This window comes from Dermochelys coriacea, chromosome 18 (assembly GCF_009764565.3).
Source record: "Dermochelys coriacea isolate rDerCor1 chromosome 18, rDerCor1.pri.v4, whole genome shotgun sequence".
In the NCBI taxonomy this organism is placed as follows: Eukaryota; Metazoa; Chordata; order Testudines; family Dermochelyidae; genus Dermochelys; species Dermochelys coriacea.
Genome location: NC_050085.1, coordinates 6,346,204 through 6,370,877, shown reverse-complemented (window position 1 = coordinate 6,370,877; position 24,674 = coordinate 6,346,204). Strand labels below are relative to the sequence as shown.

The window sequence follows — 24,674 nt, the reverse complement described above, 5'->3', positions numbered from 1 at the left end:
CTCGTCTCCACATGCCGCTAAGCCCCACCCGGCCGTACCCGTGGGCGACACCTGCCCTCGGCTGAACAGCACCTTCCGAGCGCGGGCCACGCAACAGAGGCCCGGGCAAGCCAGCAGTGAGGGGGGAAGGCAGGGGCGGCCCGGGCCATGGGGACAGCCTGGCCATGGCAAGGGGAGGGGAAACACAGGCTGGCCCCACCATGGAGGGGAGGTGCTGGGGAACCCTTCTTTCCCCCCCCCCGAGTGCCACGTTGCTCCAGGATGGCAGTACCCTGTAGGTGGTCTCAAAGGCAGGGTGCCCATCGAGGGATCCCCATTCACAGCACCCGTGGGGAGGGACAGGTCAGGGGCTGTATGTGTCCAGCCGCAGGAGGGACCCCGTTGTTCCTGGCCTGCCCAAACCTTACCGGAGCCCAGCGATCTCCTCCGCCAGCCCCCTGTTCTCCCGCTCTGACGCCGCCAGCTGCACCAGCAGGCTGGCCTTCTCCTTCATCAGCCCCTCCTTCTCCCTGGCGGCTCGCAGCAGGGCCTCGCTGAGCCGCTCCTGCTCCCGGCGGGCCTGCCCCAGCTCCTCGCTGGCCGCGTTCCTCTGGCGGGACAGCTGGCGGGGAGCGGAGGGGACAACAGGCAGAGCTGAGGCTGGAGGGGAGGCCATGCCCTGGGCACCCAGCCCCCTCGCAGAGAGGGAGCCAGGCTCCTGCCACTCTTGGAGGGACCCATCTCATCTGTGGTGCCCACCTGCCTCCCCAGCTCCCAGCACCCCCAGCCTGCTCCTCTGCCCCGTGCCGGCCGTCTCCCAGGAGCCAAAGCCTGCTCCCCACCCAGGCCCTCCCCCGCCTGCTCCCAGCACCCCCCAGCCTGCTCCCCACTCAGGCCCCCACCACCACCCTGCCTGCTCCCCCAGCTCCCACCATTCTCTAGGCTGCTCCCCACCCAGGCCCTCCCCCAGCTCCCAGCACCACCCTGCCTGCTCCCCACCCAGGCCCCCACCACCACCCTGCCTGCTCCCCCAGCTCCCACCATTCTCTAGCCTGCTCCCCACCCAGGCCCTCCCCCAGCTCCCAGCACCACCCTGCCTGTTCCCGCCCAGGCCCCCACCACCACCCCGCCTGCTCCCCCAGCTCCCACCACCCTCTAGCCTGCTCCCCACCCAGGCCCCCACCACGCCCCCGCCTGTTCCCCCAGCTCCCAGCACCCTCGCCTGCTTCCCACCCAGGCCCCCACCACCACCCCACCTGCCCCCAGCACCCCCCAAGCCTGCTCACCACCCAGGCCCTCATCACCTCCCAGCCTGCTCCCTCAGCACCCCCAACTTGACCCCCAAATCCCAGCACCCCTGCAGCTCCCAGCATCTAGCAATCAGACTCCCACATGCACCCCCCAAACGCATGCCCTCCATGTGGCTCCTGCGCTGCGCTCCACCCCACTACCTGCCCCAGCTGCTCCTGCAGCTGCACCCTCTCCTTCTGCAGGGCCAGCAGCTCCCGCTCCAGCCTGTCCCGGCTCCGCTCCACGTCCTGCAGGGAGTGCTCCAGCCCCTGCCTCTCCGTGTCCAGCTCCAGCTTCTCCTGCTCCAGCCGGACCAGCTCGTCGCGGATCGAGGCCTTCTCCTGCTCCACCTCCTGCTTCTGCCCCAACACGGCCCCCTTCTCCTCCTCCAGCTGCCAGGGGCAGGACAGGAGAGATTGTCATCTGCCTGGGAAACACAGCCCCCACCCCAGGTACCTGGGGCAGTTCCTTGTTCACCCCCTGTCCATCTCCTCCAGGGGCCTCACCCATAACCCCTCTATCCCTCCCTGTGGGAAGGAGCCATGGGCCAGGCCAACCCTCCATCGGTCTAGGACAGACGGGACTAGGGTGCTTGTCCCCCACTGAGGCTCCCTCATTTGACTAGGGACCGAATGGCTCGGCAGCAGTTCTGCAGAAAAGGACCTGGGGGTTACAGTGGACAAGAAGCTGGATATGAGTCAACAGTGTGCCCTTGTTGCCAAGAAGGCTAACAGCATTTTGGGCTGTATAAGTAGGAGCATTGCCAGCAGATTGCGGGACCTGATCGTTCCCCTCTATTCGACATTGGTGAGGCCTCATCTGGAGTAGTGTGTCCAGTTTTGGGCCCCACACTACAAGAAGGATATGGCAAAATTGGAAAGCGTCCAGCGGAGGGCCACAAAAATGATTAGGGGACTGGAACACATGACTTATGAGGAGAGGCTGAGGGAACTGGGATTGTTTAGTCTGCGCAAGAGAAGAATGAGGGGGGATTTGATAGCTGCTTTCAACTACCTGAAAGGGGGGTTTCAAAGAGGCTGGATTTAGACTGTTCTCAGTGGTGGCAGATGACAAAATGAGGAGTAATGGTCTCAAGTTTCAGTGGGGGAGGTTTAGGTTGGATATTAGGAAAAACTTTTTCACTAGGAGGGTGGTGAAGCACTGGAATGCATTATCTAGGGAGGTGGTGGAATCTCCTTCCTTTGAGGTTTTTAAGGTCAGGCTTGACAAAGCCCTGGCTGGGATGATTTAGTTGGGGTTGGTCCTGCTTTGAGCAGGGGTTCGACTAAATACCTCCTGAGGTCCCTTCCAACCCTGAGATTCTATGATTCTATGATTTCCCCTGGAAAAGCAGAGATTCAAGTCGATGCCCCTTCTCCCCGCACGCTGCCTGCCAAGGTCAATGTCCCAAGACCAGGACCCCCAGGAGGCACTGGGGCGCTGAGCCCCACTGCCAAGCCCATGGCGGCACCCACCTGGCTGATGATCCTGTTGAGTTCGGTTTTATCCTGGGCCAGCCCCTCGTTCAGGGAGCTCATCTTGGACAGCGAGTCGCGCAGCGAGGCCTCCTCCACCTTCAGCTTGCTGGCGGTCAGCTCCAGCTCGGCCCGGCTCGCCTCCGCCTGCAAACACGGGGCAGGGGGAGAGAGATCGAACAGCCGGGGTCACCGCAGCAACTTGGCCACAGGAGTCCCCACGGAGCACGGCAGGGAGCGGAGAGCAGCCCAGCAGGGGAGGACACGGATAGAAGCCTGGATAAGCCAAGGGTGTGAATCCCACTAGCCACGCTGAGGGCTAGGACCCCTCCCCCAGCCCTGGGGCAGCCCCCTTACTGTCCCAACGTGGCATGCATAAAATAAAGCAAACTGCTGCAAGAAACACAGCGGCCTCCAATGGTTACAGCAGGGGACAGCATTCTGGGGTCTATTCCCGGCTCTCACACTGACTCGCTCGGTGACCACAGGCAACTTCATTTGCCCCTTGTCATGGAGTGTGGGGGAGTCGGGAGCCTGCACCCTTCTTCCCAGGATTCACTGTGACTATCAGCCAGCCAGTAAAACGGAAGGTTTAATGGACAATAGGACCACAGTCTAAAACAGAGCTTGGGGGTACAACCAGGACCCCTCAGTCAAGTCCTTCTGGGGGAGAAGGGAGCTTAGACCCTGGCCCTGGGGTTCACTGCGTTCCACCACCCAGCACCAAACTGAAACTAAACCCCCCCACCCCCAGCAGGCTCTCTCCTGCAGCCTTTTGTCCACATTCCCAGGGCACAGGTGTTATCTCCCCCTCCTGGGTCAGGTTACATCCTCTCAGGTATCCCATCCACAGGGAGTGAAACTCCCCTGCCACATTCCCAGGTCACCACTCCCCCCTCCCTGCTGCGTCACATCTCTCCCCACTTCGAGACTGAACTGAGTGGGGTCACTCTGACCAGTGACCTAGGGAAGTTCAGGGCCCCCTCTCCGGGACAACACATCCGCTATCATGTTGGCACTTCACATGGACCATGTCATAATCCTGCAGGAGCAGGCTCCACCTCAGTTGGCTCCTTTCATCTGGTGCAGCCAGGTCAGGGGAGAGTGGTCAGTACACGGTGAAGTGTCGCCAGAAGAGCTATGGCTCTAGTTTCTTGAGGGCCCACACCATGGCCAGGCACTCCTTCTCGATGGCCGCATAGTATTGCTCCCAGGGTAGCAACTTCTTGCTCAGGTACACGATCGGGTATCTCTCCCCCTTTTCATCCTCCTGCATTAACACCACCTCCAGTCCCGTGTCTGAGGCGTCGGTGAACACCATAAAGGGCTTGTCAAAGTCTGGGTTTGCCAGAACTGGGCCACTGGCCAGAACCTCCTTCAGCGCCCAGAAAGCCTCCTGGCACTGCTCGGTCCAGACCACCTTGTCTGGCTTCCCCTTCTTGCATAGCTCAGTGATGGGGGTGGCTACGGCGCTAAAGCGGGGCACAAACCTTCGGTAGTATCCTGCCAACCCAATAAAGGCTTGGACCTGCTTTTTGGTGTGGGGAGTGGCCAGTCTCTGATCACCTCCACTTTAGCTGGTTCCGGCTTTAGGTGGCCGCTCCCCACCCGATGGCCCAGGTAAGACACTTCAGCCATCCCCACCTTGCACTTCTCCGCTTTTACAGTCAGCCCAGCCTCCTGGAGTCGATCCAGCACTTGTCTAATCTGGGACACATGGTCCTTCCAGATCTGGCTAAAGACACAGATGTCATCAATATACGCCATGGCAAAATTCTCCATCCCCCTCAGTAGCTGATCCACCAGGCGCTGGAAGGTGGCCGGCACGACCCAGAAAGGCAGGGTCAGGAACTCACAGAGCCCCAGAGGGTAATAAAGGCCGATTTCAGCTGGGCATCTGCATCCAGCAGCACTTGCCAGTAGCCCTTTGTAAGGTCCATGGTGTTGAGGTATCGAGCTCCTCCCAATTTGTCTAGGAGCTTATCAGGCCTGGGCATGGGGTAGGCATCAGATACAGTGATGGCACTGAGCTTCCGATAGTCCACACAGAACCGGATCGACCCGTCCTTTTTGGGGACCAGCACCACCGGTGAGGCCCAAGGGCTGGCAGACGGCTGGATCACCCCCAAAGCCAGCATGTCCCTGACCTCTCTTTCCAGGTCCTGAGCCGTTTTCCCTGTGACTCGGAAGGGGGAGCATCTTATCGGCGGGTGCGACCCTGTCTGTACCCGGTGGACAGTCAGATTAGTGCGTCCAGGCTGGTTGGAAAACAGCTGTTGGTACGGATGCAGCACCCCTCTGATCTCAGCTTGCTGGGCAGGGATTAGCTGATCCAAGAGGGGACTTGTTTCCAGGGGTGAACCAGCTCTGGCCCCAGGGAATAGATCTACTAAAGGGTCATCTCCCTGCTCCTCCCAATGTCCACACACGGCCAACACCACATTCCCCCTGGCATAATATGGCTTCATCATATTCACATGGTACACCCGGCGGTGGTGCGCCCGGTTCAACAGCTCCACCACATCATTTAGCTGCTTGAGAACCTTGAACGGGCCCTCCCAGGCAGCCTGTAGTTTGTTCTTTCTCATGGGGATGAGAACCACCACCTGATCCCCGGTGGCGTAGGCGTGGGCCCGTGACGTAGGTGCGGGCCCGCACCCTGCGGGGTCATACCAGACCTTCTGCTTCTTCTGGGCTCTGGCCAGATTCTCCCTGGCCAGGCCCATGAGTTCAGCAAGTCTCTCTCAGAAGATCAGGACATACTCCACCACTGACTCTCCATCGGGAGTGGCCTTCCCCTCCCATTCGTCTCTCATCAGGTCCAGGGGGCCCCTTACCCTCCTTCCATATAACAGTTCGAAAGGCGAAAATCCGGCAGCTCCTGGGGTACCTCCCTGAACGCGAACAACAGGTGAGGTAAGTACTTGTCCCAATCCTGCGGGTGCTGGTTCATAAAGGTTTTCAGCATCCTCTTTAGCATCCCATTGAACCTCTCCACCAGCCCATTGGACTGGGGTGATACGCTGAGGACCCGTTGTGCCTGACCCCACATTTCTCCCACAAGCACCGGAGCAGGGCCGACATGAAGTTGGATCCTTGGTCTGTCAAGACGTCCTTGGGGAACCCCACTCGGCTGAAAATGGTCAGGAGCGCATCTGCCAGGGTGTCTGTTTCCATGGAAACTAAGGGCATTGCCTCGGGGTAGCGGGTGACAAAATCTACCACCACCAGAATGTATTTCTTCCCCGTCCGGGTCGTCTTGCTGAGAGGTCCCACTATGTCCATGGCCACCTTCTAGAAAGGTTCCTCTATGATGGGCAAAGGTCTCAAAGCCGCTTTCCCCTTGTCTCGGGCCTTCCCCACCCTCTAACAGGGGTCGCAGGATCGGCAATACTGCCGGAGAGCGGTAAAGACCCCAAGCCAGTAAAAGTTCTGTAGCAGCCTCTGCCCGGTGTGCCGGATTCCCTGGTGCCCTGAGAGGGGATGTCATGGGCCAGGTACAGTAGCTTGCGGCAATACTTCTGGGGTACCATCAGCTGCCTCCTGACCCCACAGGACTCCACTTCCCTTGGGGGAGCCCATTCTCGGTACAGGAACCCCTCCTCCCACAGGAACCTCTCCTGGCAACCTCTCCTCATGGTCCGTACCACACTGAGGTCAGCCAGGTCCCTGAGCTTCCGCCAGGAGGGATCTTTCTGCAACTCAGCCTGGAACTCAGTGGCTGGGGAAGGGATGGGGCCCAGTTCCCTCTCATTGGCTGGGTCTGAGGCCACAGCCTCTCTGAGCCTTTCCCCTTGATGCTCCCTCCCCACCAGGGTAGGGTCCTGGCGCCTCCGGTGTGGTACCCTCCCCAAGGTCAGGGCGCAGTGCCCCTCGCCGCCTCTGGCTACGGGTCACCACCAGGGCATTCTGGGGGTTGCTTGGCCAGTCCTCTAGGACCCCCCCATCAAAACCTCAATGGGCAAATGGTGGTGCACCCCCACATCCTTGGGCCCCTCCTTGGGTCCCCATTTCAGGTGTACTCTTGCCACGGGCACCTTGAATGGGGTCCCGCCCACCCCCGTCAGGGTCAGGTAGGTGTTGGGCACCACCCTATCTGGGGCCACCACCTCGGGCTGGGCCAGCGTCACCTCTGCGCCCGTATCCCAGTATCCATTGACCTTCCTCCCATCCACCTCCAGGGGAACAAGGCACTCTCTCCGGAGGGACAGTCCCGCGTCCACCCTGTAAACCGAGAACCCTGAGTCCAGAGCCTCCAGCCCTCTGGCGGAGCTGGCCTGGGGTACTCTTCCCTCCTAAGCAGCTGGTAAGCTGGCAGCCCCCCTTGCATGGGTCGTCTGCCCCTTGTCCAGCTGGGTCCCTACCCAGTTAATCCTGGGTAGGTTGGGTCTGCTCACTCTGTCCTTAAGCCTGGGGCACTGGGTCCATATGTGGCCTCTCTGGCCACAGTGATAGCAGTTCAGGTCACGTTGGTCCCCTCTAGCGGGTCGGAGGGTCCCGATGCCAGGCGTTTCCCTTGGGAGGGGGTTCTCCATATTTCCCCGCCGGTAGGTCCCATGGTGACTCTCTCTCTGCATCGTGGGGGGCTTGTTTTTTTGGGACTCCTCCCTGCTACCCTTGGACCGACTGTTCACAAACTCGTCAGCCAGCTGCCCTGCATGCTATGGGTTCTCCAGCTTTTTGTCCACCAACCATAGCCTCAGGTCGGAAGGGCACTGTTCATACAGTTGCTCCAGTATGATTAGGTTAAGCAGGTCCTCTTTAGCTTGTGCCCCAGCTGTCCACTTGCGGGCATATCCCTGCATTCGGTTGACCAGTTGTAGGTATGTGACCTCAGGTGTTTTACGCTGACTCCGGAACCTTTTCCGGTACATCTCGGGGGTCAGCTCTGAGCAGGGCCTCACGGAGCAGGGCCTTTTTGAACAGTTCGTAGTCCCCTGCCTCCTCCCCTTTCATTCGGCTGTACACCTCCACGGCTTTGGGGTCCAGTAAAGGGGCGAGAAACTGGAGCCTGTCTGTAGGGTCAACCCTGTGCATCTCGAAGGCACTCTCAAAGGCTGTCAGGAAGTTATCTATGTCCTCCCCCTCCTTACGCTGGGCCAGGAAGCACTTATCAAAGCTCCTTGCAGTCTTGCGGTCCCCCCTCACTCACCGCAGCCAGGGCCCCACTGCTCCTCAGCCTGGCCAGTTCCAGTTCATGCTGCCTCTGTTTCTCTTACTCTTCCCGCTCATGCTGACGCTGTTTTTGATCCTTCAGCTCCCTCATTTTCATCTCCCTCTCCCATTCCAGCCGCCTCCACTCCAGGGATGGGGAGTTCCGCCGGGAGGATCCCCTGCTGGTTGCAGGGGTCAGGATGCCCTCTGTATTCGCTGGGCTTCCCCCAACCCCTAGGCATAGGTAGGAAGGGTCTCGGGATGTCCTCGGCAGCAGTCTGACCCCTCCCAGCCCGGTCAGGCCCCAGGGCCCATGCTGCATCCACCGGGCAGCTTCCCTCAGGGACAGGGATCGGGTCATCCAAGCGATCCCTCCCCTCCAACTGGGCAATCAGCTGTTTCTTAGTGGACCTCCCAATGCGCAGTCCCCTCTGCCTGCACAGCTCCCCCAGGTCGCTCTTAAGGCGTTTAGCATACATCTCCCTGCTGGCCACTCGCAGGCCTGGGCCTTTCCACGGTTTCCAGGAAGAACCCAGAGGGTGCCAGTCCTTCTTGAGGTCACCACCTCTTTGCCAGGGTCGAGCTGCAGACTCCTCCGCCCCTAGGACCGCTCGCTGCAATCCCCCGGGGGACCCTGTTACTGCAAAAGTCTTTCTCTCTGGTCACAGACTCCCAGGGATTAACCACCCCCTGAAACCGTCTCTCTCTGAATCTTCAGCACGCCTGGTCCCCGCCAATCCCCCTTCCTTTTACTGTTCCCCAGTCACTTACTGCAGGAAGCGCTGTTCATGGGGTGCAGTAGATCCCACCTCTACCACCAACTGTCACGGAGTGTGGGGGAGTCCGGGGCCTACACTCCTCTTCCTGGGATTCACTGTGACTCTCAACCAGCCAGTAAAATGGAAGGTTTATTGGACAATAGGAACACAGACTAAACAGAGCTTGGGGGTACAACCAGGACCCCTCAGTCAAGTCTTTCTTGGGGAGCAGGGAGTTTAGACCCCGGCCCTGGGGTTCCCTGCATTCCACTACCCAGCACCAAACTGAAACTAAAACCCCCCCAGCAGGCTCTCTCCGGCAGCCTTTTCTCCACATTCCCAGGGCAGAGGTGTTACCTCCCCCTCCCCCTCCTGGGTCAGATTACAGGCTCTCAGGTATCCCATCCGCAGGGAATGAAACTCCCCTGCCACATTCCCAGGTCAACACTCCCCCCTCCCTGCTGCGTCATACCCTCTGCATCTCAAAGGACCTCCGAACACTGTCTAAATATTAATCAAGGCTACGACACCTGCGGGAGGCCAGGACGATCCGTCTCCCGCTTTGATGGAGGAAGCGGAGAAGGTCAGTGGCCTGCCCAAGAGCCCACAGCAGATCCATTGTTAGCTAATTATTTGTATTACCATTGGCTCTAGGAACCACATGGCCCAGGACCCCACCATGCTTGGCGCTTTGCAAACCCAGACCAAGATGGTCCCTCCCCCAGATTGCTGACAATCTAAGTGGAAGACAAGAGAGAACAGGTGGATACAGGCTGACAGGGGAGTATCAAGAAACAATGAGCCAACAGCTGTCAGCGTGACAGGCAACAGAACGCAGGAACCCTGTCTCCTGGTCTTGTGCTCTAACCGCTAGGAAGTGCTCCCCCTCTAGAACGGGGGCAGCATCTGCCCATCAGATCAGGGAGTTGTGAAGCGCAGTTTTGTTTGCAGGCCTAAGAGGAGAGTCGCTAGAGAGGGGAGCATCCTTAGTCAAAATCTCCTGGGGGAGCTGCCTTTAAAACAGACCTGTAGATTGGAAGTGGCAGAACGAGCATGATCCATCAGACGCACCCATTCCAGCCAGCCCAACAGCTACTCCCGAGCCCCACTGTAATATCTGCCCCCTCCTTCCCAATCCCCGACTACCTCTTGTGGCACAAAGCCCTACCTTGGAAAGCGCCTCCGCCATCTCCACCTTCTCATTCTCAGACACCTCCTTCTCCAGGGTGGCTTTGTTCAGAGCCTCCTTAACAAGCATCAGCTCCTTTTTCAGACTGGATTTCTTCACTTCCAGCTGCTCCAGCTGTTTGTGGCTGCAGGGCACAGAGAGGGACTCACACACAACCCCCTGTGCTCTGGCAGCAGGGGACCTTTAACACCCTTTGTCACTGGCTATCCTTGCAAGGGAGCACAGCAAAGGGACTTCAAAGAGCTAATTAGTCCAAAGGGTGGAAATCTCCAGCCTGTGTTATACACGTGTTATACACATACAGCCTTGAAATCTATGCAGGGCTTAATTTGTGCTGGGGCTTGCCAGGGCTGAGCCCGGCACCTCTGGGCCTGGCAGTTCAGAACCCCGGCACCTCGGGGCCTGGCATGTCAGTTATGAAACAAAAAAAATTGCTTGAGCCCTGGCATTTCTTCCATTACAAATTAAGCACTGAATCTATGGCTCTATTTTGTCCCCACTGCAAATTTTCCCCCCCAAAGCCTCTTCTGGAGTCCTGCCTTCGCTTTCTCCAAAAGCTTCCTTTTTGCCTGAAAACATTCAGGACAGAAGTGAGGTTTTTGGAAATTCTGAAGGAAATCAACAGGGTCATTTCTGAATCTTTATGGCTCTGAAAAAAACAATAATTTTTCTAGGTATAGCCAGAACACACACACAAACTATATATATATGAGATTATTTGCGGCGCTGTAGCCGTGTTGAGCCCAGGATATGAAAAAGACAAGGTGGGTGATATCTTTTATTGGACCGACTTCTGTTGGTGAGAGAGACAAGCTTTCGAACTCCACAGAGCTCTTCTTCACTACTTATGTTAAACAATCTGTCCCACCTTGTATTTAGCTGGGACACACCAAGTCCTTTTTCCAGAACTGAGGAAAAGCTCTGTGTGGCTCGAAAGCTTGTCTCTTTCACCACCAGAAGTTGGTCCAGTAAGAGATATGACCTCACCCACCTTGTCTCTCTCTGGATATGATTGATGAGTGGTTTGCCCTCTTGTGCTGCCTTATACAAGAATGTCTGCTTTTACCTGCCCTGCCCATCACTCAGCGCCCTCCCTTTGAACCACCACGCCAACAGGAGATTAAGTTTAAACAAGCCAGGTGGAGTGTTTGGTCCAGGTGTCCGCAGTAAGAGAAGGGAAAACACCACTAACGGGGGTTGTTTTTATAGCAGCTCAGCTCAAATGACCCATGGAGAAATCTCACCTCCCCTAGAAGCCAGGCAGCCTGGGTCTGCAAGACCTCAGCTGGCAGGGAGAGTTGGGCCCCAGGATGAGGGCTGGGATACTGGGCACGGGCACTAGCAGGGCTTGCCTTGGGGTGCTCAGGGGAGAAAGGCCTGGCACATCGGAGCACCGGGCTAGGGTGCAGGTCATTGGAGCGGGGTGGCTACTGAGGAGCTTCTGTCTCTAGCTTGATATTTCCTCCACACCTACCCCCCGTTCCATGCTGGCCACTCTCCCCACACCTACCCCACCCACACGCTGGCCACTCTCCCCACACCAACCCGCGCTCAATCTCCTTCTGCGCCCGCTCCTTGTCCTTCGCGATGTCCTCCTTCTCGTCCTCCAGGTGTTCTCGCTGCCGCTGCAGGTCGCTGTTGGCCAGCTGCAGCCTCTCGCTCTCCTGCCGCAGGGCCTCCACGTGCTGCTGCAGGGCCTGCAGGCTTCGCTCCAGGTTGCTCTTCTCACTGACAGACGGGCACAGACAGACAGATTTCTGGGGGCTGAACACCCTTTAAGGAACAAAAATCAACCCTCCCCACGTTCCAGGGCCCTTGACCAGTGGTGCAGAAAGTCACCCCTAGAGCAGGCTCCACTCCCAGGATGCCAGCAGGGCAGAAATGCCCATGTGACGCCCGTCCCATCAGCCGGGATATGCTGGAGCACAGGGGGATGGGCAGGGGGGAACGCCCATGGAAGTACCTGCCCAGCAGGTCAGCCGAGGAGCGGAAGCGGCTGGCATCCCGCACGGCGGCGTCCTTGGCCCGCAAGGAGCAGTCAACATCGTCCTTCAGCTGCAGGATCTTCTGCTCCAGGGAGTGTCGCTCGTGATCTCTTTCCGCCAGCTGCTTCTTCAGGGAGCCCACCAGCTCCTGGATGGCTTCGTACTTGCCGCGGATGTCCTAGCAGAAACCCCAATAAGTCTGCTCCTCTCCCTCTGCGGCACTGCCCACCCCCCATGCACCCCGCCATCCACACCCCCTGCCATTGGGGCTCCCTGCATGGCTGACCACACTCCACGCCCTTTGAACAACCATCTCCCATGGGAATCCCACCCATTCCAAACCCCCCTCCCCAGAATCCTGTTCCCTGCAAGGCATGAAAATCCCCCAGGTGTTTTCAGCCCAGCAACTACCGTGTCAGGTGGCTTTATCAACAGAGCAACCCTAGCAACCCTGTTCGCTTCCCACTCCCCTGGTGGGCACCAAACAGCCCCACAGAAATGCAGCCCGAATAGTTATAACCCCACAAATGGCCCTCATGGCTCAGCGGCCCCACTCCACGCAGCCTCGCAGAGCTGGGGAGCAGGAGTACGTCTGGGTGCCCAGTCGAGGGCTGGCCCAACGCCTCGAAGGAATCCCATGGCCACGTGCTCTGGGAGGTCCCATCCCCTCACCTGCACCTGCAGCTGCCTCTTCCACAGGGCGGAGTGCACCACGGCCAGCGTGGAGTCGGAGAAGGCCGGCGAGAGGCTGCGCCGTGGGGAGGAGCTGCGCCGGGGGGAGGAGCGCCGGAGCGGGGACGGGGTGCGGAGGCTGGAGGAGAGGCCCCGCAGGCTGAATCCCGTGGCATCGCTGTCCAAAACGTCCGTCGTTCGCTCCGTGCCTGTGAGGTGCATGGCACTGTCGGCGTCGGACAGGACGGCCTGAGCAGGAGAGACAATGGCGAGCCACTGGGTACAGGCACCAGGATGCCAAACCGGTCTCTAGCCTCCCGTCGCCACAGATGCCGCTAGCCAGGAGCCTAGGCCGCCAACCTCCAGAGAGCGACACCACCATCACTCAAAGCCCGACTGGAGCAGGGCAACGTTTTCCCGGCAAATTAGTTTTTTCATCCACAGCTTTTGGGGCCCGGAGCTCCCCACGGGCGTCAGGGTGAATTCGATCACTGGCTTCAGGGGAAAAAGAAAATGTAAAAAGAGTCAAAACGTTTCATTCCGACCATTTCGAAACGTTTGGGTGTGGCTTTTTTTGTTTCAACTTCAAAGTTTTGCCAGGTTAAAAAAGGGGAACCCTCCGCCCCAAAACTGAATTTAAAAAAAAAAATCATTTTGAGTCGACTCAAAACGTTCTGGGTCCAGTCAAAACTTTTTTTTTTTTTTTTAGTTTTTTGAGTGGACAAAACAAAACATGAAGACCTTTTTGGTTTGGTTTGACTTGAACCAGATTTCTTCTCTGGATTTTTCAGTTCAGCCCCTGATGACTCCAAGAAAACAGCTTGCTCTTGAGAGGGGCAGCTCCTCCCTCCAGGTGATCCATTTGCTGCCCTGCCCATCAGCTGGGTGACAGGCCCGTGTCTCTCCCTGATCTTTTCCCACAGGTCAGACTGGCAGAGAGTTGGGGGGGTTCACCTTGCTCTGCAGCATGTGGGTGCAGGTCATTTGCCGGGATTACCTGGGTACATCTCACTTGATCAATTTCCTGCCATTGCAGGAGCCTCGGGCACTGGTGCCCCGCGGTCCCTCCAGTTCTCTGCCTGTGGCACAGAACAGTCTAGTCTCCTGTGGGCTGTAAAACATTGGTCTCATTTCGGCTGTTGAGTTTATTGTACGGGTGCTGGCGGCTGAGCTATACAGGAGATCAGACTAGATGATTGGGTGGTTCCTTCTGACTGTAAATTCTACAACTCTGTGACTCAGTAACTGCTCACAAATCGGAGAACCCTGCTCTCTGGGGTACCCCACCTTGCTCACGGGACCCGCAGGCCCTGTACCTGAGCAAGGTCTCGCAGCGTCTGCTGGAGCATCTCCGACTCCGTCCGCAAGGCCTCAATCTCCTCGGCCTCCAGCGCTGCCTGCTCCTGCACCCGTGCAGCCTCCTGAAAGCAGAGACACGGCATCAGACACGCGGCGCTCGAGACCCCCACCTCTGCTCAACGGCTCGTTTCTGGCTCCAGCTCTCAGCTCTCCCCAGAAGGCCAACACCGTGCTGCCATCAGCCAGGGAGTGGCAGGCTGACTGCTGGTGGGCCCTTCCCTGGAGCACAGAACCAAGATGAATCGCTGTTTCAGGTGCTCCCATCTCCTCCGGGAACCAGCCAAGTCATGCTGAGTCTCTCACCAGATTTTCCAGCTTCTGGGTCAGCGTCTCGACCGTCTTCTCCTTCTCCGAGTTCTGGGCTTTCAAGCGTTCCACGGTGGCCGTCATCTCAGCGACACTGGAGCAAGGGAGGGGTGCCGGTCAGGGCGAGCAGAGGAATGGCCAGGGGCCTGTACTATACGGCACAGGGCCAGAACTCAACGGCCATGGGCCAGGTCAAGCATTTGGAGATCCCTGGACCCCCAGCCGTGCTAGAGAGAGGTTTGCCACTGCACGTTTGGTCCAGAGACCGAGATGCTTCATGCCGACAGTGCCCTGGGAAAACCCCCACCCCATTACCTCAGCCCTGGCTGGAGCACATGGCAGCTTCCTCTCCTCTTCATGTCCCACTAACATCCTCCACATACACCACGTCCCCTCTCCCAGCCCTTTCCCCACAGCGCTGAGCTTGCCCAGCTGATGTCTAGTAAGAGGCGCGGGGAGACCAGACCACACCCCATGTCCTGGGCCTGGCACCTGGGAACCCAAAGGAATGGCTCTGCGGGAGCCCCTGATCGGCTGGAACCAGGAACCATGTTACTCTCCAGCAGTGATGCTCAGACTGCGGCTCCGGAGCCACAAGCGGCTCGTTAATGTGTCTCCTGCGGCTCTTTGCCGCACATGATATTAAACACCACGGGATGTAATTATTGACCTAAGTTATTAACCAATCAGGAGGCTTTTCCGGTGTTATTAACCAATTATAGTTGATAAAATAACAACACTGGGTCAGAATAACCAAGAATATATAAATAGTAAATGAAACACTGAACCCCCACGGCTGGGTCTCTTTTGGGTAATGCCAATGGCTAATTTGGTTCCTGGAGAATCCGAGGCCAACTCCGCTACCCAGGCCCGCATGAGATTTGCACCGGCAACCTCCACGTTCTGAGACCACCGCGCTAACCCCCTGAGCTAGAGAGCCAGGTCCCAGGTCTCTTGAACCACTGAGGTCTGAGTATCGCCACTCTGCAGGGCAGGTGGGAAGTTAAGGTTCCAGGATGGTCATAACATGGGACAGATGAGCCCACCTCTGCCCTTCCTTCTCCCATGAGCAGGATATGCTCAGCCCACTAGCCCCATCTGCCAAGCCAAGGATCTCAAGGAGGGGTAGCGCTCCCTGATTCCCCATGGATGCATGGTGCATCTCCCAGCCCGGCGAGCTCCAAGCTTCAGGGCCTGAAACACTGGCCCTGATCGGGGGCATCCATACCTGGTGCCGAGCTCCGCTTTCTCCATGTCACACCTGACCTGCAGCTGGATCATGTCGCGCACCTTGTCCTTCAGCTGCTCCTCCAGCTGGGCCAGCAACAGAGCCTGCTTCTCCAGGGCCGCGCTGGTGCTGCTCTCCGACAGGCGCAGGTTGCTGCTCAGGTTCAGGCAGGCGGCGTGGATGGTGCGGCCGGACCTGGACAGCTCGTTGTTCAGCTCCGACAGGTCCCTGCACCGGAGTCCCAAAGAGAGGGGCGTTTCTGGGGGCCCGGGCACCCCAAGGAGCCCACACTGCTGGATCTACAGAAACCCATGCCCCATAACCTGCAGGGCATCTTCCTCCAAGGGGGCCTGGCTGGTATCTAAACCCACAGGAGCCTGAGTGTTCAGAACCTACACCACCTCCCCTGCCTACAGAACTTACAGAACCTCCCCTGCCAGGGAGAAGGTCCTTAAAAGCCCCCAGACAGGACACTCAGAGAAGCAGAAATCAGGCCAGGCAGCCAAACATGGCTCCCAGAACTGGCTAACGGGTTTGTCTGGGGGGTGTGGGAGAGATCGGGAGGGCTGTTTTGCACTCAGGCTGTTCTCACAGGGATCCTGGAGGAGGCACTGTAAGCCACGGGGTTCTGGGCCGCTCAGGTAGCTTTCCCAGGCCCACCTCCTTGGCTTTTCAAAGAAAAAGAGCCCAGCAACCACCCGCCCCACACACACACCCTGCCCCCACACTCCTCCTGACCTCTCAGTCATGGTCTTCATCTCACTGAAGTGGCGCCGGAAGCCCACCACCTGTCTCCAGAGGGTCAGCAGCCGGCTGTGCTCATTGCTGAAGTAGGTGTTGAATGACTGGGAAGGGAGAGAAGAGGAGAAGCAATGACAGCCAGATCCCCCTCCCCAGACACACCTCCAACGCTGCCACGCCCCGTTCAGAGCGACGCGCTAACGGGCATGGCCAGCGCGCCCCGGGGGAAGCACAGGGCACAGCAAGGCACTCACTGCCTTGCTGGATACAGAGCACCTGGCCCTGATCCTCCATAACGCCCCACAAGTGAGCGAGCCCTGCTCCACGGGGCACCCTCCATTGCTCTCGGTATCCCGAAGGCGCAGTCACCGCTGACCTCACTGGCAGCTCCAGGCAGGACTCTTAGCAAGAGCTAAGTTTATACAGTTTTTGATGCTGCAGGACCCCTTCCCCCACACAAAGGGCTTGACCCAGCTATGCCCAGACAGCACCACTGAAATGCAGCCACCTCTGGGGCGACGCAGTGACCGCTGGCACAGAAAGGCCAGGAGCAGAGAGACTTGGCTCCCACTGATGGTAAAAGGAAGTTGGAGGGCTGGGGACGAATCACCTCTCCAGGGACTGGAGCAAGGAGGGTGTCCTATGGCCGGCTCCCAGCTCCGTGGCCTACGGCCGAGGCGCTGCCTCTCTGGGACAGCGTGAGCCACCCCGACAGCATGCGTGCAGATCCGTCTCCACCCAGCAGGTCTGTGCCCACACGTTGGGCCATGCACAAGGGAGAATGACACATGCCAACCAGGGCCGCACTGAATCTCTCTGGCCCTAACCTCCTCCTCTCGCCTCCACTCCGCCTCCCGCTGCTCCAGCTCGTTGCGCGCTTTGGTCCAGTCAGTCGTCAGCTTCCGGATGTCCTCGCTCAGGGCCTGGTTGGCGGCATTGGCCTGGTCCAGCTGCTCCCGCAGCATGGCGTTGACCTGGGCCAGGCTGGCGCTCCTGGAGACGGGGACACAGCGAGAGCATCGGCACTGACCGAGAAAGCAAGGGCTGAGAAGGAAATGAAAGGCCCAGAGGTGGGAAGGGACTGACTCTGGCATGGGGCAAAGGGCCCAACATGGAGGATGGGCCCTGACATCGCAGCTTGGAGACACCAAACAACACAGATCCAAACACGTCATTCAGAATAAGACAATCACTGCCCAACTCAAGCGCCTTCCAGCCGAGCGCCTCATGACCCTTTCCAGGCATTAACTGAGCCCATTATCAATAAGGGAGCTACAGGGATTGGTTCACCCACCACTGCCAGGCAGCCACCTCTGAGGCACAGCGTGGCAGCTGCACACAACAGGGAGCAAGAAAAGAGCCCGTCCAATCGAATTTGCAGAGGAGATTTGGGGAAGCCCAATGTAATAACCTGCGGGGGAATTTGGCCGTGAGGCTGGAGTTAACGCCTTGACTCATCCAAAGCACCAGGGGACCAATAGTGAGCAAAAGTGCTCAGGACAGTTTCACGCCGCAAAGTACACGTCACTTCCAGTCGCGCAGCACCCATAGGTCGGTGCTAGGGGTTAGTACTGCAGTATTCCTGGGGGGGGGGTAAAAGCCGGCGACACCACTGCCTACAGTAACCAGGCGCCCTTGGAGGTCACCTGTCCAAATATGAACCCAGCCAGACCCTGCTTAGCTGGAGAATCACAACCCCCGGTGGCTCAGCTGCAGGGAAATGCTGGGCCTACGTGCAGGCAATGCCAGGAGCACGGACTCCAATGGTAGATTCCTGGCATAGCCCAGGCTCCAAGGAAGCTGCTCTCCCAGCCCAGCAGGAAGTCCAGCCAGGAAGCAGGTGCAATAGAGGCCCAGAAGAATGGGGCTCCAAGGATGCAACAGCCCAGACCCACCTGAGCCCCAGGTGGAGCCCCGTGGACAGGATCCCTCCAATCACCTCCCCTGACACACCTTTGCTGCTCCTCCTCCAGCCGGATGAGCGCATTCTCCAGGTCATTGCTGTGCTCTTCATCCTGGCGCAGGCGTGAGTCCGTCATGTCCAGCCGGCTCTGGGGGAGGGCATGGGCAGCAGCTGGTTAGCAGGGGGCTAGGGGCCCTGGAGAACCAGGCCGTCCCTTTCAGCCATGGGATGGAGAAAAGAGCAGCGTGGGGCAAGCGCCCCCCAAACACCACTCCAGCCCTGCCTGGACCCACCGCCACGAGTCAGTCAGGCCTTGGCCTGGCAGCCAAGGCTAGGGCAAGGGGGCCAGTTAGAGCCAGCTGCAGAGCTGGCTGATGCAGCCTGGGCTCCCATCTGCCCGAGCAGGAACCGGCCAGGGGGGACAGGCTCATTCCAGCAGGTCCAATCAAGCAGGAACACGAGAGGCCCACCTGCCGTGACCTAGTCCCTGAGCCAGCCGGCCCCCGGCAGGTGGGCAGAAAACAACGGCGGGTGTAACCCACCCCCACGCCGCCTGATGCCGTCCCCGCTAGTTACAGGCTTGGCTCGGAGCTGGGCCTTTCGGCTCAGACAGCCGCTGCTCTTACTGTTGGATCAAGAAGTCGCCGGTTCAATCCCACTGACAAGGACCCAGCCAAGGACATCGTTTCACTAGTGGGCGTGGGGTCCATCGGGCTTTTCGCTGGCACTGGGAGGAGGGAGACACTCACCGTGAGTCTCTGCTGCTCCAGCTCAGTTGATTTCTCCAGCAGCTGCTGTTCCACCTCCCCACACTTCTTCTTGTACTGGAGAACCTGCAGGAACGTGGCAGCTCAGAGCCCGCTGCCAGCCTGGCTCCGCGAATGCACGGCAGGACAAGGAAAACACAGCCACAGAGCTGGCCAGCCCCCCCATCCTCCCTGTCACACCCACAGTGCCCTGCAAGGCCACTCACTCCTGAAATCCTAACCATCATCAGCCGACCCCCAAGGAAGGCCCCTTCCACCCCACCTAAGTCACTAGTTAGGTAAGTTCAGCTCCCTAGAATTAAGCCCCAAGGCATTATGCACAGTCCCTGCAAGTGGGGGGAGGGGGACAGACTGGTCTCCACACCCCATAAGCTGAGAATCTTCAGCTATCTCCAGCAGGGCCCTAGCTCTCCTACAGCTAACCCCTTCCCCCTCCCGCAATGCCCCACCACCCTCCATCTGTCGGAGAGCCCTCGGCGATGGAGCAGCTCTTTGAGGAAAGACTAGTCCATGACTCCAGGGAGGATTGAGTCACCTCGAGGCCGCTGCACTGAGCCCCCCAGCCATTTTGGGGGCCGGGGGGACCTTTCATAGAATCATAGAATCATAGAATATCAGGGTTGGAAGGGACCCCAGAAGGTCATCTAGTCCAACCCCCTGCTCAAAGCAGGACCAAGTCCCAGTTAAATCATCCCAGCCAGGGCTTTGTCAAGCCTGACCTTAAAAACCTCTAAGGAAGGAGATTCTACCACCTCCCTAGGTAACGCATTCCAGTGTTTCACCACCCTCTTAGTGAAAAAGTTTTTCCTAATATCCAATCTAAACCTCCCCCATTGCAACTTGAGACCATTACTCCTCGTTCTGTCATCTGCTACCATTGAGAACAGTCTAGAGCCATCCTCTTTGAAACCCCCTTTCCTTCCAGCCTAGGCCCTGCCCGCTCTGCATGGATATTACAGATCCCAGAGCACTTTGCCAGTTTTGCTCAGACATCCTTAGCCAAAATATTCTGTACAGTGCAGGGGGCTGGGTTGGCTGCCACTCCACGCTCCCCCCCCCCAGAGGTGGCTGCACATGGGTGCCGTATATACACGGCTAAATCCGCAGCCTCCAAACCCCAGCTATGCAGATTCCAGAGTGTCCAAACTGCGATGATCAGAACGACCCCGCCCCCGTCAAAGCTAGTCGAGCCATCAGGAGAAAACAACCCTCAAGGGGTTTATTCACAGAGTCGGAAACTGGGTTTTAAAAGGTCCTCAGATTCTGACACCCAACAGTGCTTGGGCGGGGGACACGACTGAAACAAGCCAGGACTGAGTGGGCAGACGAGCTTGGAGAAAGCAGATGGGGCCTTCTCTGCACCAGCCTCAGGCTTCCTTGCCTGGGTCAAGCAGCCTCTTCCTTCCCTTCAAGCCACTCTAAGAAGTCACTGCAAGGCTACATCCCCTCGCTGCTAGTCTCAGAGCCCGTGCCGCCCTGGGTACACCTACACTGCCATCAGGAGGGGTGAGGGCAGCCTGTGTAGACGTGCCCGAGCTGGCTTGGATCCCACTAGATCAGTGGCTCTCAACCTATTTACCATTGTAGGCTGCATATGCAGCTCTCTCTGTGTTAGGTGGGCCTCATCCACACAATCGACATACTCCCTGTATGGCCCCGAGGATGTCACACAGGCCGCAGCTGGGTGCTGACTGGCGGGTTGAGAACCAAGGCGCGAAATCGCTGCTAGCTCAGGTAGCAATGGCAGCGAAGCCGTGGCAGCACGGGCTAGTCCCAGGTAGAGCAAAGCTAGCTCAGGTGTGCCTGCTCCAGCTGCAGTGCCATCAGGAGGTGTGGCTGCAGACAGACCCCCAGAGCCTTCCCCCGGGCAGACCCCGGCCCCTCCAGGGCCGGACACCCACCTTCGCCTGCAGCTTCTGGACGAGCTGCGCCTGTCGCTGCTGCCCCTCCTGGTAGGCCTGGAGCTTGCGTTTGTAGGCGGCCTGCTCCTCCTCCAGGTGGCGCCGCAGCTCGACATTCTGCTGGGCCAGGCCCTTGTTCTCCAGCGACTCCCGCTCCCCGGTCTCCAGCCGCAAGGCCTGCTCCAGCTGAGCCCGGAGAGATGGGGGAAAGGGTCACTGCAGACGCGCCTTCCAACCGGCCTCCTGCGCACACGATCTGGCCCCCTGAGCCACCCCTTTCCCCTGTCCCATTTGGGAGGATTAGCCCCCAGCAGAATCCAGGGCTTCCTCCGGGGAGCCACAGTGCCCAGCTTCTTTGAATTCATGCTCTGGAGAAACCTGCTGCCAGGACAGGGTTAAAGGGACATTATTAGTACTTTTTGCATTGCAATAGCACCTATGGGCCCATCACGGATCAGCACCCCCTTGTGCCAAGCGCTGCACAAACCCAGACCACACACGCAGCCCCTGCCCTGAAGAGCTTGCAGTCGAAGTAAATATCCAGCAGCGAAGGCAGAAAGAGACAGAGCTACAAAAAACTAATATGAACAGAAAGGGTCATCACCATGTTCCAGGGAGAACATGCTACGTTTGCACAGAAAGGCCTCTGGACCCTTCCTTTTCAGTTGCGTCTGCAGATCCTCCTGCTGCCGAAGGAGCAGAGCGTTACTGAGCTGTTCGCACCCGGGAAGGAATCTCGCCCTCAAAAGCCTTCAAGCTAGAGCAGAAGGCCTGGAAAGTGAAACTGACCAGTCTAGCCTCACTTTCCCCAGCCAAAAGATCTAAGCAGCCACTCAGGAACTGACAGTGCTATTAGGACCAGAGTATTTATCTTGGCAGCTCCCCTCCGCCATGGGCCAGAGCTTTGGGGTTCCCACTGGGGTCAGGTATAAATATTATTTCTCTGCAGGAGAGGCCTTTCTGAGTCACATCACATTCTGATGGCACCGTTGGTGTCAGCCTCCCTGGTCGGGATTGGTTTATTTGCAGCGAACCAAGCTGAACCTCACGCTACCCTGCCCCCTCCTCAGAGAGGGGCAAAGACACTTTGAACAGCTTATTGCTGCTGCTTTGATTAGCCACCCTGACTGTCGGGTCTCCACCACTTCCAGCCTCCCACATGCCTTGAAAGCAGTCCCCTGCATGCTGCTGGGTATGCACCTTTTGCCGGAGTCTGAGATACCAGTGGCTTTTCATCTGTAGATGCTACTGTAATAGAGAACCCAGCCGAGATCAGAGTCCCATCATGCTAAGCGCTGATCACACGTTTAGTACAGTCTCTGCCCTCTTGAGCCTCAATACATCAGACAGAAATGGTGGGAGGGGAAATCGAGGCACAGAGAGGCAAAATTATTTGCCTAAAGGTGTCACAGACAGATCAGCATCAGGGGCAGAACCCAGGTCTCCTGACACCCAGACAAATGCCCTATCCACTAGGCCACACAGCCCCTCTAGATCTTTGATTTCCATTCATCTTATCTAAGAGAAGAGACTCAATGTATTACAGACTGGGTCCACTTCTGCTTCACTGCGGCCAACAGAACAGAGGCCATCCCGAGCTCCTTACCATTTGGTTCCTCCTCCTTAGATCCATCTCTTCTAAGCGGCTGGTGCCCAACCCCCGACAACTCCAGCTGATGGCTTGCTCCAGCTTCCGCAGCAAAAAACATTGCGAGATCAGTGCTTGGGACCACTCCACATACACAGCACAGAGCCCGGGTGACACAGGGGCTGCATGCTGCTAACCGTGCATGCTCTTCCCTGACTGTCAACAGAAAGAGAGCCCCACGGCATGCAAAGCAAACCCTCCCGTGCGTCAGAACACAGCAACGCAAACCATGCACCGAACCCCTGCCTGGGTGAGAAAAACATCACTGCACTGTGCTCCCCAGAGTTCTGAGAGCAAAGACAGCAACTCTGCGTAGACAGACATCTGCATGCAAAGTTAAGATCCCAATGGACTTGGCGATGAAATGTTTTGCTTGCAAAGAAGACTGCAAAAAAGATCACATATACATAGCTCGCCTCCTGGGCTACCAAAGCCTGAAAGGATATACAGCAACAACATGGCTTAGCTGGTGGGGTGGCCCTTCAGGGGCAGCCGTTGTAAAGGCTAAGAAAGGGGTCTGGAATCTGTAGCAAGTGGCTGCAGACTGCTGGGTTGCTAGCCTCAGAATACATAATAGTGAGATCCCTTCCAAGAGCCATGGGGGACACAGGGCAATTCACATCAGGGCAACATCACATCTTGCATGATATGGGCAGGCAGACTCCAGATCTAATATCATCTGCGTTATCACATGACCCCAGAGTCAGAAACCAGGCTGTAGTGAACAGGACTTCACCTGTCTGCACTGGGCTGGGGGCGGGGAAGGTTACCCAGCTAGTGGAGAGAGGACACACCTATAACATCAGTTCCCACTGCTGGGCACAGACCCTTGTGGAGCTGCATAAGCACAAGATGACGTGGGCCTGGCCGACCGAGGGGAAACGTAACTTCTGGGGACTTTATGCCACATTAACAAGCATTAAAAACACCTGCACATATTCTAACAAGGGCAGAAAAAACTAGATCGTCTACGGAGGGGGGAGGGGTGTTCGTTAATTTATTTGCAGTGCAAGGTAAAAGTCTCTCCTGTACATGCACACAGATCTCAGTAAGGGAGCTCCCACCCAGGAGCCATCCAACCTCCAATGGGGATTCCTAGTATAAAGCAACGGTGACAGGACACACAAGCCACAGAGCTTTCCCTGGGAATGTTACACACAAGCACATGCTAGGTCGGGGTTTGATTCCATGAACGTAAAAACGGGGCCAGGCTGATCTGACAAGGCGGAGGGAACTGTGAGCACAGGGGTTCAGGAGATGGGGGCGGGGGGTCTAGCTCCTGTCCAGTCAGTCAGAGGACGGACCATCTATGAGCAGCATCTGTAGGAACTCAGGGCCTGATCCACACTGAAATCAATGGAAGCCTTTCCACCGAGTTCAGCGGGGTTTGGATCAGGCCCATCCCAGGGCCTGAGTGGGTGTTAACTTGGCACAAGTCATCCTGTTCTGTAGAACTTTGTGGGTTACGAGTTTGGCTCCTGCTCCGTCATGGGGAGGAGAATCCTGCCTTTGCAGGGATGTTGAGTGGGACATTCAGCCAGGAGGGGGCTGGTCCAAGCCCCTCGTCAGCTACTCTAATCAGAGACAGGTTCGGCAGTGTGGTGAGCCATGTACCCAACTGGCCGGGGCAGTGGGGAGGTCTTGAGTATTTTGAGGCACCCAGGGTCACAGGGCTTGCTACCCATCTGCTGTACGGGGTTCATGCCTTTCCAGCCAGCAACAGCCTTCCGCTGCAGGATACCCACGTCAGCATTGGTCACTGGGTCCGTCCCCTTCAGGCGCAAGCTCTCCTCTAGCTGTGGCGGGGAGGCAGGTGGAGAGACAGAAAACAGACAGCATGAGCACAGATACCCGGGAGGAACCAGCCCCGCCCCGAGCACAGACCCCAGCCCGGTGCCCACAACTAGACACAAAGCAGGGAGGGGAAGCACCAGATCTCCCCAGGAACGGTACAGCTGAGCTGCAGGGAGAAGGAGCGATGGAAAACCCAAAGACAGAGGGGGGGAGAAGGAAGAGATGGGGATGGGGGGGAACGGCCTTAAGAAAAGCTGGGGGAGGAGTTTGACTTATCTGCTTGCACAGCAGAATTTAATCATCCCCAACCCACCCCCTGCAGCCCTGGGTGAGCCAAGCACAGACAGCTGCCATCTCCACTAGCTCAACAGGCCAGATGCAAAGAGTTCATCCATTGGCTTTTAGTCACCCAGGGGAATCCAGCTGTATTTGTTTTTAAATGGGCTGCAGACTCATTTGGTGCATTTTTAGGGTTCATTTAAGTCAGGTAGCAACAGCTGATTCAACAGGGGCCTGCGCAAGCTT

At 57.8% G+C, this 24,674-nt stretch overlaps 1 protein-coding gene across 8 annotated transcripts in view; it reads right to left on the bottom strand.

Moving 5' to 3' along the window:
* The window catches only part of CROCC (ciliary rootlet coiled-coil, rootletin), a 72,785-nt gene that overhangs the window by 28,247 nt on the left and 19,864 nt on the right, over window positions 1–24,674 (bottom strand). For 4 of the 8 annotated variants that reach the window (XM_043499785.1, XM_043499779.1, XM_043499780.1 and 1 more), the window contains exons 4-20: window positions 24,101–24,151; window positions 22,314–22,397; window positions 20,708–20,893; window positions 18,789–18,872; window positions 18,090–18,187; window positions 16,964–17,129; window positions 16,134–16,240; window positions 15,396–15,623; window positions 14,165–14,261; window positions 13,819–13,923; window positions 12,503–12,751; window positions 11,809–12,008; window positions 11,391–11,573; window positions 9,825–9,969; window positions 2,745–2,891; window positions 1,431–1,661; window positions 408–601 (exon numbers count right to left, since the gene is read on the bottom strand). In XM_043499785.1, coding sequence (XP_043355720.1) covers window positions 408–601; window positions 1,431–1,661; window positions 2,745–2,891; window positions 9,825–9,969; window positions 11,391–11,573; window positions 11,809–12,008; window positions 12,503–12,751; window positions 13,819–13,923; window positions 14,165–14,261; window positions 15,396–15,623; window positions 16,134–16,240; window positions 16,964–17,129; window positions 18,090–18,187; window positions 18,789–18,872; window positions 20,708–20,893; window positions 22,314–22,397; window positions 24,101–24,151 — 2,555 coding nt within the window. The remainder of the gene's footprint in view (window positions 1–407; window positions 602–1,430; window positions 1,662–2,744; window positions 2,892–9,824; window positions 9,970–11,390; window positions 11,574–11,808; window positions 12,009–12,502; window positions 12,752–13,818; window positions 13,924–14,164; window positions 14,262–15,395; window positions 15,624–16,133; window positions 16,241–16,963; window positions 17,130–18,089; window positions 18,188–18,788; window positions 18,873–20,707; window positions 20,894–22,313; window positions 22,398–24,100; window positions 24,152–24,674) is intronic. The other 4 variants (XM_043499783.1, XM_038376666.2, XM_043499784.1 and 1 more) reach the window with 2 other exon arrangements.